At 52.6% G+C, this 11,939-nt stretch overlaps 1 protein-coding gene across 2 annotated transcripts in view; it reads left to right on the top strand.

Moving 5' to 3' along the window:
* Positions 1 to 350: 350 nt before the first annotated feature.
* The window catches only part of DNAJB5 (DnaJ heat shock protein family (Hsp40) member B5), a 31,724-nt gene continuing 20,135 nt past the window's right edge, over positions 351 to 11,939 (top strand). Inside the window, exons 1-2 of one of the 2 annotated variants that reach the window (XM_045021955.1) lie at positions 351 to 449; positions 9,378 to 9,622. In XM_045021955.1, coding sequence (XP_044877890.1) covers positions 9,412 to 9,622 — 211 coding nt within the window. In that variant the 5' untranslated portion in view covers positions 351 to 449; positions 9,378 to 9,411. Of the gene's footprint in view, positions 450 to 2,498; positions 2,629 to 9,377; positions 9,623 to 11,939 lie in introns of those variants that run through there. The other variant, XM_045021954.1, reaches the window with a different exon arrangement.

Here is an 11,939-nt window from a genome sequence, read left to right as displayed (position 1 = left end):
GATTCCCCAGGGATTCCACTTGGACGCATGCTAGGGGAGCCAATGAGAAAGCGCAGGGCGGGTTGTGAAGCCGCCAGATTGACCAATAAGAAGATGCTATGGGCGGTGCAAGGTTTCTCTGACCAATGAGAGGGGGGGTGGGCGGGCACTAGCATGTGATTGTCAGGGAAGTGATCCAATCGCAACTGGGAAGAGGCAGGCGATCAGGGCCGTTTCCCAGGCGGCACTCCTGGGAGCCGCCCCCGCCGTGCAGACCAATGAGAATAGAGCGATGTCGGGATTGACAGCCTCAGTAGCCAGTGGAGTTGCGAGGGCCGGCCGCGCGCTTGTGGGTGGGCGGGCGAGTTGCTATGTGGGGGCGGGTTCCCCCTACGTCACGGCCCGGCTGGCTCGGTGGGAGGCGGCTGCCGGAGCCTCAGTGTCCGCGGCGTCCCGGGACGGCGAGAGCGGTGAGTGCGGGGGGGCCGCCCCCCCCCGTGTGTCTCCCCCCACGCGCCCTCCCGGGAGGGGGGGGCTGAGTGTCAGGGCCCCCCACGCGCACTCCCGGGAAGGGGGGGGGGCTGAGTGTCAGGGCCCCCCACGCGCACTCCCGGGAAGGGGGGGGGGGGCTGAGTGTCAGGGCCCCCCCCACGCGCACTCCCGGGAAGGGGGGGGGGCTGAGTGTCGGGGCCCCCCACGCGCACTCCCGGGAAGGGGGGGGTTGAGTGTCAGGGCCCCCCACGCGCACTCCCGGGAGGGGGGGGCTGAGTGTCAGGGCCCCCCCCCACGCGCACTCCCGGGAAGGGGGGGGGGGCTGAGTGTCAGGGCCCCCCCCACGCGCACTCCCGGGAAGGGGGGGGGCTGAGTGTCAGGGCCCCCCCCACGCGCACTCCCGGGAGGGGGGGGCTGAGTGTCAGGGGCCCCCCCACGCGCACTCCCGGGAGGGGGGGGCTGAGTGTCAGGGCCCCCCACGCGCACTCCCGGGAGGGGGGGGCTGAGTGTCAGGGGCCCCCCCACGCGCACTCCCGGGAAGGGGGGGGGGCTGAGTGTCAGGGCCCCCCCACGCGCCCTCCACGCGCCCTCCCGGGAGGGGGGGGGCTGAGTGTCAGGGCCCCCCCCACGCGCCCTCCCGGGAAGGGGGGGGGGCTGAGTGTCAGGGCCCCCCCCACGCGCCCGCCCGGGAAGGGGGGGGGCTGAGTGACGGGCCCCCCCCCACGCGCCCTCCCGGGATGGGGGGGGGGCTGAGTGTCAGGGCCCCCCCCCCACGCGCCCTCCCGGGCAGGGGGGGGGGCTGAGTGTCAGGGCCCCCCCCACGCGCACTCCCGGGAAGGGGGGGGGCTGAGTGTCAGGGCCCCCCCCCACGCGCCATCCCGGGAAGGGGGGGGGCTGAGTGTCAGGGCCCCCCCCCCACGCGCCGTCCCGGGAAGGGGGGGGGCTGAGTGTCAGGGCCCCCCCCCCACGCGCCCTCCCGGGCAGGGGGGGGCTGAGTGTCAGGGCCCCCCCCCCCACGCGCCCCCCCCGGTCGGGGGGGGGCTGAGTGTCAGGGCCCCCCCCCCCACGCGCCCTCCCGGGAAGGGGGGGGGCTGAGTGTCCGGGCCCCCCCCCCACGCGCCCTCCCGGGAAGGGGGGGGCTGAGTGTCAGGGCCCCCCCCCCCACGCGCCCTCCCGGGAACGGGGGGGGCTGAGTGTCAGGGCCCCCCCCCCACGCGCCCTCCCGGGAAGGGGGGGGGCTGAGTGTCAGGGCCCCCCCCCCACGCGCCCTCCCGGGAAGGGGGGGGGCTGAGTGTCGGGGCCCCCCACGCGCCCTCCCGGGAAGGGGGGGGGGCTGAGTGTCAGCGCACACCCGGGAAGGGGGGGCGTGGGGTTGAGTGTCAGGACCCCCCACGCGCACTCCCGGGAAGGGGGAGCCCCACGGGGCTGTGTCAGGACCCCCCATGTGCACACTCAGGAGGGGGGACACACCAGTAAGGGGGTGGCCCGGAGGTGAGTGTCAGGGCCCCACATGTGTACACCAGGGAAGGGCACGCGGCTGAGTCAGGGCCCCCCCCACATGCACACCTGGGAAGGGGGGACCATGGGGCTGAGTGTCAGGGCCCCCCATGACAACACCGGGCGCTGGATGGCACACGTCTGAGTGTCAGGTTCCCTCTTGCTGCAACCTCCTGTTCCTTCCATGTATCCATTACAGTGGTGGCAGAGTGTTGCCCTGTCTCTCTTCCCCCCCCCCCACCTCCCCAACCTTCCCCAGGGGACGTGGCTGCTGCTGGTGACATGCTGCCTCTGGTTGTGTGGGAGGCTCTGGCAGGGGAAGGGTTAACTCGTTACTGCTCTCACATCCCTGGACCCTGTGTTCCAGCCGGTTCCATGCGGGGGAATTAACTAGCGGGGGGAGGGAGGGGGGGGCTTTGGGGGCTGCGCTGTGTGGGAACTAGCGATGATTCACTTGGTGTAGTCATGACATTTCGGGATGGTTACTCCAGGCTGGCAGGCAGCCTGGGCACTGGTGGCTCTCCCTGCCCTGGTGAAGTCTCCTCACTAAGGCTGTCTTGTCAGCCTTACCAAACTTGGGCTTGGCTGCTGGTATCGAGCTGCAGGTGACTCCGTTGCGGACATGCCAGCAATTCTGCTCTTCTGGAGTCGCATGGAGAGGTATCTTCTGTTTTAATACTTCTCTGATTTAGAGGCTCTCATTTATTTCTGAGATGTAAGATGAAGAAACTTTTGTTTAGTTGCAAACCCTTGTGTCAGTTTGGGTCTGCCTTTCTGTTGTCTGTCTTGGATTCCTTAGGTGCATCTGGGTCTTTCCCTGTCCTGCCTCGCTGATCAATGTGTAATCGGTGTCCTTTTTGTTTTTATGAAATAACAATCGTTCAGTGAGCGTGAAATTGTCCCTAGCTCTAAAGAGCTGGCTGGTCTGGGTTTCTCTAGAATTCAGCAGTTTGTGTTACGATTGTTTGAAGGGGACAGAACATCGCACATTGTTTGAGGGGGGTTGGTGGTGGTTGTGTTTTTGTTTTTTTTGTTTTGCTAACTTGCAAATCTCTCTGGGCATTTTGTATCTAAATGTACTCCATCTGTGACCTCCAATACTTGAGTGTGTGTTAGTCCTGTGTTAGTGTGGAGTTAACAACAGAAGAAAGTACGGACTTGCTTATGGCAATGACTTAATTTCAGAAGCAGTATTTTCTCAGGTGAGGCATGAAGGAGCGCTCTGCTAGTGCTGTGTTACTGTGCAGGCAGCCCGAACTGTGTCTTTAAATGAGCGATATGCTGTACAATCAGAACTACCTTTGCTATTTTGTTGAGAGGATACCCATTGGTGGTTATCCTGCAGTTGGTCTTTTATCAGAGCTCCTGAATGACAGTGAAGAAACTCAGTGTTACTGGTGGCCTGCAGTGAGAGCAATAAACATATGCATGAAGGTGACTTTTAAGCAGTTCTGTGATATCCATTCTGAAAGAAGCATCCTTCAGATGCTGCACTGATGGGAGCATTAGGAATGCATCTGCATTTGGGAGAGTCCCTCTGTTTGAAAATGCAGTGTTCACTAGCCCCTTTCTGCTCGATGGAGAAGGGGTAGAGCAGTGAACACAGCGTGTGGGTAGGAAACAGGCATACACTGAGCCTGGGGTCTTAAAGGGGAGGACAGGGAAGTCCAAAATGGTTAATGTTCCTTTTTTCTGATTTAGAAAGTGTCGCTGTCCTAGTTTTCTCTCTCTGGTTTGTCCGTGGGGTAAAGTGCCACTGACACAATTGAGACGTCAAACAATTAATTTCTGGTGAAGCCAGGGGACGGTGTATTCCCTACTCTAACTACATCCATCCTCTTACCCGCTTAACTGCAGTGGGTGGCTGTATTAGAGAAGATAAAGGTAACTAACCGGCTCTGGGGTAGAGAGGCATTGCTACAGTTCCAGAGCCACCTCATCCTTTCTGACACCACGTTTATAAATGACAAGGACGTCCGAGCCGACTAATAGAAGGGTCTTACTCTGGGAATTGTGCATAATGAATTGCAGCCTGAATTATAAGGACCAGTGCTCTTTCAGTCCAAGCAAGCAGCAAGAAACCAATTAGGAAGAATTACTGCTTGTCAAGTGACTTCATTGAATGGTTTCTTCCCCATTCTGTAACCCCCATTCTGTAACGGGGAGGGGATTGCTTAGTGCTGCTAGAACGCACACAAAGGAAAGCTTTTTTTCATCAAGCATGGAGGCTGCTTTCTGAACTGCTCAGCTCACTTGGAAGTCCTGTTTCCAGCAGTCAACCCTTCCATCCTTCCCATTTTAGAACTGTGTTGGCTGGTCTCAGAGCGGAGTTCAGCGTAGGTCCAGAGCCATTCCACTGAATAGGAAATGCCTCATTCTTTATCGAGGAGTCTCTTCCATGCTGTCAGAATAGCAATTGTAGAGTTGAGTGCCTTTGCGGTTGCTTATGCTCTGAGTGAGTCATTCTCTTCTCTCCATCCCGTACCACCACCCATTCCAGACAAGAAGAATTCTTGGTAACTGTCAGCGTTGAAGAATTTGTTTCCCGTTTGATGTTTAAAATAAAGTTAGAGCCTTTAAAAATGAGTGCTTGGACACTGAATATGTTTCTAAAGTTTCGGTAAGTCAGTTTACTTGTCTTATGCTTGTGTATTCTCCATAAATGCTCATTGAAGACAAATGTGTTACAAACCAAAGAGCTCTCCATCAGCACCCATCTTTGTCTTGTGAATGGTCTTCTGGCTTCATTTGTTATCATGTCATGACCACAGAATCCGAAGTTAGAGATGGAAAATCTTTTGACATTATCCATCCATGTAGGATTGCTGCTTTACATGAACATAGTAGGATTAATATCCAGCTGTCTCACTCACCCCAGTAGCAGCACTGTCTGATGCCATGCTAGACGCTAGGACCAAGGTTCCCAAAAGTGGCTAGTGATTTGAGGCACCTCAGTTTTTGGGTCACCAGCTTGAAATTCCTGAGAAGTCCCTGATGTTCAAGGATGGGTGTTCAGTAATTTCTGGAATTCAATCCACTCCACAGTGTCTCAGCTGGGACCTGAAATATCAGGCAGCGAAATCACTAGTCCATTTTTTAAAAATCGTGGCCCAGAATGCCTCCCGGCTGATTCAGAGTTAAATGGGAATCTAGAAAGTCTGATCCAGCAGAATCTGGCAGAAGAGTTCTGGAAATAGACAACTGATTCTGGGAGGGTGGGAGGGGAGCTGTTACGGGGTCAGAGTCGTGTTTTATCAATGCACACATGCAGTATTGAGTCAGAAATGTGGCTAACCCACTGAATGACCTGCAAGATTTTGTGATGTTCCCTGAGACTGGTCATATAACCGCCCCTACTCTGGGCGCCTTTCTGGGGAAATCTCTGCATGCTGCTTTTTCTCAGATGCCCTGCTTGAAAAAGCCTCTGAGCGTGGGCAGTAGTCAGACAAAAGACTTTACAGCTTCAAAAGCTACTGCACGTTTTCTTTTTTCCTCTTCCCCCAATCTGATGAAGGACATTAAGGAAGGCAGCCACAATGTGACTAGAACATGGTGATTACCTATCAAATGAGGTTCTTGCATGACCTGCAAGTCCTTTCCCCTATGCTTCCTACCCCTCCCAGGAGCTTACAGTGGCAGCATTGTAGGAGCAGAATAGAAGCCGGCTTTATTAGACAGCCTGTCTTAACTGTTAGACAGCCCAGTACTGGTGGTGCAGTAACTGTGTGGACAAACACACGTTTGTGGAAACAGGAGTCTTTGAGAGAGAGAATATTGGTCAGGCCTCTGGGACTGGACACTGGAACTGTCCTTTTCTCTTGTAAAAGTGTGTCTAGGATCTTTAACTTCTGCCAGAGACCGGCAGAAAGAATCAGTCTCTTTTGGCAGGATAATTCCCTCCCCAGGGTTGGACTGTCTGCATTGGGCAGGAGCCAAAGTCCTGCACTTTTGTGTTCCACTAATCCAGAGGTGAGAGTACTAAAAGAGATTAGTTAGAAGCTAATAGCATCTGCAGTTACAGCAACCAGGATAACATTCAAAGCTTTCAGTCTTCATGCTTCAGGGCATAGGTTGCTCATGCTTCAGGGGTCAGGAAGAAATTTGCCTCTTTCTATGTGGCTTGCCCTTGCTTGGTTAGGAGCATGATGGGAGGTTTGTCTTCCTCTGAAGCATCTGACATGGCCCTCTCTGACAGAATATTGAGCTAGATGACCATTGGCCTGTCTGTTTGTTTTATTTATTTGTATTGCAGTAGTGCCTGGAAGCCTCGGTCACAGACTGAGACCCCATTGCACTAAGCTTAGTACAGACACAACAAAAGGATGATCCTTGGCTCTAGTCACTTACAACATACGTGTACAATGGGAGACAGCAGGTGGATATGAACAGATGGGTGAAGAAGCACAAGGAAACAATAAGACAAGGGGATGTCTGTCTACACTGCGAGCTGGAGGCGTACGTTCCAGTTTGAGGAAACATCGTCACCCTAGAAACAGAAGGGTAGCTGCCACGGCAGGAGGGCTAGCCACCCCAAGTACAGACCTACTATCTTGGGCGGTATGCACTCGGGGTGGCTAACCCTTCACGGTGCTCATGCCGTCACTGCTACACTGCTATTTTTTAGCCCACTAATTCGATCAGAGCTAGCACAGGTATGTCTCCTCAAGCTGGGATTTACATCTCCACCTGGAAGTGTAGATATACCCAATGTTGGTCAGCAGGACAGGCATGGTCTTAGCACACCAGCTGCCTAATCCTTGTCAGGTTTGTCGTAGGCATCATGGCAAAGCAGAGTGTGAAGGAGGACCATGAGATAGCTGTGGGGATCTGTATGGGGAGTGCCTACCAGTGTGAGGGGCAGCGTGGGAGAAAGCATGGAGGTGCTTGTTTGAAGACTTAGGAAGTGAGTGATGAAGGCCGGCAGCACTGGCCTATAGGAGGCAGGACTCAATATCTCACTAGCGAATAAGAGACGATGGGGATAGGCCATGAAGGGCCTTGAAAGTGTGGGCAAGTACTTTCTGTTGGCAGGATAGAGAAAGGGGAGCCACCAGAGGGATGCAAAGAGAGAAGTGACGTGGTCAAAGCGAGGAGCTATGAACATTATTGTGGCGGCACGTTTTAAATTGATGTGAGCAGGAGAAGATGGAGTCTGTCAAAGCCAGCAAAGAGGATGTTATGGTAGTCTAATCGCAAGATGCTGAGAGTCCGGACAAGCGTTTGTGTGTGTGTGCATGGAGCGGAAAGGCAGTGTATCAGAGACGTTAGCACCTGGCTACCTAGGAAAACCGCTTTCAGCTCCATATCATCACTCACTGGCATTCCAGTCCCATTGTATGTAGTGAGCAAAGTATTGGGAGCCAGCAGACCGGTATTGTGGGCAAAGGAGAGAGAATCTGGTAATGTCTGTGTGGGTTTTTGAAATGCAGGTGCTGCCAGCGCAGAAGCTGGAATGCTTTGAGGGCGTATGGGTTCGGAAACGTGCTGGCATTTAAAGCTAGGCTGGGAGAATGCTGTGGGATGCTCTTTACGCCCCCAGAGGCCTTCTTATGTCTCTAACAATAGAACTCCTACGCTACTTGTGTGCAGGCCTGCCATTCTGGGTGTGCTTCCAGCAATCGCTACTGCCGCATGCGGGGTAATTATTTTCAGTTACCAGTGTAACTGATTAACAGAAATCGATTCTGCGCAAACATCCTTCTCGCTCACCTTCCTCACTCAGGCGCTCAATGCGCCTCTTTAGGAAGCAGGACATTGGGAAGAGACATCTGAGAAATGTAAACTGTGCTGAGCCTTTGCCATAACTCCTGCCCTAGATCTCTGAGCATGTGGACATCTCCAGCTGCTCTCCCGATTCTCCATGCCTCTGACAGCTTTCGGTCTTCAGCATGATGCCTGTGGAATGCCATTGTCTGCCCCGTGCCAGCCAGGTGTCCTATGCCATCTCCCTGCCTTTCGGGCTGTCCCATGCCATGGAGAAAGTGAATCCAGTGTGTGGCTGACTTCATTGCACTGTGTCAGGATATGAGACGTAGCCATGCCTAAGGCTACTGATAGTTCTAGCTTATTGCTACGTAATTCGTTAGTTGCAGACTCTCTAACATAGTCCAAGCTAGGCTAGAAAACACTTTATAAATATCTTCCCATCATCACAAGATATTTCTGTCTAACAGCATCATCCTTTGTCTTCTTTACATACAAATTACAGCTCTTGCATGGTGAGAAGCACTTAGCCCCAGATGAACGCCAATCACTGTGCAGAACAAAATGTTTCAAGTTCCTTTAAGGTGAACTACACAGCACGGAAGCTTCTTGAGTTCTCACCCTTCCCTAGCGCTGAGGCAAAAGGGGCGCCTCAAACTGGTTTGGGTTTTTGGTTAAAGTTCTGCTTGTTTTTTGCATTCGAAATTTGGTTTCTTCCTTCCCTGGAGGACCCAGGCATGCGGAGGACCTTGCTAGTGAAGTCATGTGAGGCTGCTGCTCTTGGGAGAGGGGCTGCTGAGTTTAGACTTTCCTAGGGTGACCAGATGTCCCTTTTTTATAAGGACAGTCCTAGTATTTGGGGCTTTTTCTTCTATAGGCGCCTATTACCCCCACACCGGTCCCGATTTTTCACACTTGCTGTCTGATCACCCCAGACTTTCCTCCCCCATGCACCCACACCCATTTGTAGGTGGGCAGAGCCGCCACAGAGGGCTGGTCTACACTAGGGGGGTATCGATCTAAGATACGCAACTTCAGCTACGTGAATAGCGTAGCTAAAGTCGAAGTATCTTAGATCAATTTACCTCGGGTCCTCATGGCGTGGGATCAATGTCCGTGGCTCCCCGTGTAGACTCCGCTACCGCCGCTCACTCCAGTGGAGTTCCGGAGTCGATGGGAGCGCGTTCGGGGATCAATATATCGCGTCTAGATGAGACGCGATATATCGATCTCCGAAAAATCGATCGCTACCCACCGATACGGCGGGTAGTCTGGACGTACCCTCAGGTTACAGCCTCATGTGACATTTAGTCAGATCAGCCATATAACACTACTGTGCACTAGCTTAGCACTTTGTATCCATAAACGTCAACGCACGTCACAATGGGGGAGCATCACGATTCCCATTTTACAGGGTGGGAAATTGAGGCACGGAAAGGCGAAATAGGCCCCAGGGGCCTGTTTCCTGATGCCCTGCTCTGACCACTAGATATGGTGAAATGTGTTGCAGGGTCTTGAATTGGTCCCTTAACAGAAAATGTGTAAGATGTAAATTGGGCAAAGGTTATAGAGATCTGACTATGGCTGTGATGGGAACATGAGGTTGGTCTGGGGTAAGTCTGGTGAGGGGGAGCAGGAGAATTGCCAGTTCCCCTAAAGTTGTCAGGCAATACATGCATTACAGAGCACTGTCTATCTCCTTTCAGGAATAAAGACTCGACCGGAGGCAACGTCGCAGTCATGGGAAAGGATTATTACAAGACCTTGGGGCTCCAGTCTGGAGCCAACGAAGATGAGATCAAGAAAGCTTATCGGAAAATGGCCCTGAAGTATCACCCTGATAAAAACAAAGACCCCAGTGCGGAGGAGAAGTTCAAGGAGATCGCAGAGGCCTACGATGTCCTGAGTGATCCCAAGAAAAGAGCTGTCTACGATCAGTATGGGGAAGAAGGTAAGGAACTGGGATGGTGAATGGCCTGGAGGCGTGTGAGTACCCAGTTAGCCGGGTGGGCTAAATGTGCTGCTGGAAGCAAAAAAGCGTTTCTGTGTAAAACAAGTAGCGAATGTTCACAAGCGTGGGTAGCGTGTCCGGAATTATCCCCATGACTCATTCCTGCCTCTGAAACAAGGTTACTACTACCAAAACTGGGGAGAACAAACACCCAGACGATGCCGTCTCTCCTAAGAGCCAAAGATAATCACTTGACCCAGTTCTCGACTAATTATTCTGTGACCAGTCAAAGCCAGTTTTCAGCATGTGATCCCAACTCCTTGCCCTCGTCACACAAAGATGCCAGTTAGATAAGGAAGAAGGATGTTCGGGGAGCTAAGTCAAGGCAGTCATTGCCACTCACTCCGATAGCTTCACTTCTTCGCTTGTCAGCCGGTTGTTCTGAAGGCTTCTGGAGAGCACAGAAATGAAAGGGGTTTATATCCTCGATCAGATATGGGCTGCAGAATAACTCTCGCTGCTAACTCTTCCGTTCGCACAGATTCTCTAGCTACAGACACTCTCTCTTTTTCCCCCTTTTTCCTTTCACTGGGGCTTAGCGTGTCTGTGCAGTGGTGTTACTTGTGCACTAGTCCCACCTTTTTTTTTTTTCCCCTCCCCTTTCTTTGTTCTTGCTGGTATGTGCTGACCTACATGTTTCAAAGCCTTTCCCAATTTAAGTAATAGAGTCTTGTTTTGAAACTGTCGCTGCTGTTGTCTCCCTGTTGGCATGGAGTAGGGAGCTGTTCACCACGCACAGCCTTATTAGTAGAATATGAAAGCTTCTGCAGCCCTATTTGCTGAGGATGAAGAGAGCAGAGAATAGCATTTGCATTAATCAGCAAAAGAGTTTAGCACTTAAAAGAGCAGAAGGTCTGGTGTAAACAGACTGCTCAGCTAGCAAGATGTATTCTCCCAGGCAGGCTTAATGAGTAGGTGCATCAGCTTTTCTGAGGCATCACCATGATTTTGCAGGGGTCAAAGATACCTTTGTGCCCTTGGGAGCAGAAAGGAATCTCTCTGCAGTTAGTGACCAAAGTCTCTGTTCTTAGCGTGATGCTGTTTGAATGATTAGTGGCAAGAGTCTATGCATCCTCTCTCTGTGAGCATGGGAGAGCTAGGCACATAGACTCATAGACTTTTAAGGTCAGAAGGGACCATTATGATCATCTAGTCTGACCTGCACAATGCAGGCCACAGAATCTCACCCACCCCCTCCTGTAACAAACCCCTAACCTATGTCTGAGTTATTGAAGTCCTCAAATCGTGGCTTGAGCATCAGCAACGTGTGAAGAGAACTGAAGAGCTTCTTTGGGAAATCAAGTATCAGAGGGGTCCCAGTGTTAGTCTGGATCTGTAAAAAGAGACAGTCCTGTGGCACCTTGTAGAATTTGATACCATCAGCTCAGGATTAAACAAAGACTATGAATGGCTAGCCAACTACAAAAGCAGTTTCTCCTCCCTTGGTATTCACACCTCAACTGATAGAAGAGGGCCTCATCCTCCCTGATTGAACTAACCTCGTTATCTCTAGACTGATTCTTGCCTGCATATTTATACCTGCCTCTGGAAATTTCCACCACATGCGTCTGACGAAGTGAGTATTCACCCACGAAAGCTCCTGCTCCAATACGTCTGTTAGTCTATAAGGTGCCACAGGACTCTCTGTCGCTCTTTGGGAAATGGTGATAAGAAGGCGCTCTCACTGCAGCCTCCACGTGCTGCACAGAAGGTGGGGCTGCTGTAATTCCCAGTGCCTGGCTTGGAAGCTTTATTGGGAGCTGGGATAACTAGTTTTTCTGGTTTATCTAAACAAGTAAGAAAGACCCGCATGAGTTTTAGAAAATCTCCATCCTGGCAGTTCTCGCTCTTAAAATCACTTGCCCGTGACTGAGCCAGTTAAGTATCAGAGGGGTAGCCGTGTTAGTCTGGATCTGTAAAAGCAGCAAAGAGTCCTGTGGCACCTTATAGACTAACAGACGTATTGGAGCATGAGCTTTCGTGGGTGAATACCCACTTCATCGGATGCATCCAGTTAAGTATGACACTGCTGCGATGGACTGTCTGAACTGCAGCAGTCCTCTGCTGTCTAAAATCAAAATCACCTGCCTTTGGTGAAAAAACAAACCACCTGGGAGGATTCATCAGAACAAGACTTTTATTTCAGTTGGGGTGTAAGTAGGAGTGGGGGGGATTAAATTGAAAGGCAAACACAGCTGAATTGAGGGTGAGAGAGGCTCCCACGGGAGAAGGGAGCATCCCATCACTAAGCACTGTA

Source organism: Mauremys mutica, chromosome 6 (assembly GCF_020497125.1).
Source record: "Mauremys mutica isolate MM-2020 ecotype Southern chromosome 6, ASM2049712v1, whole genome shotgun sequence".
NCBI classification, from domain to species: domain Eukaryota; kingdom Metazoa; phylum Chordata; order Testudines; family Geoemydidae; genus Mauremys; species Mauremys mutica.
This window is presented reverse-complemented; position numbering and strand designations above follow the sequence as displayed.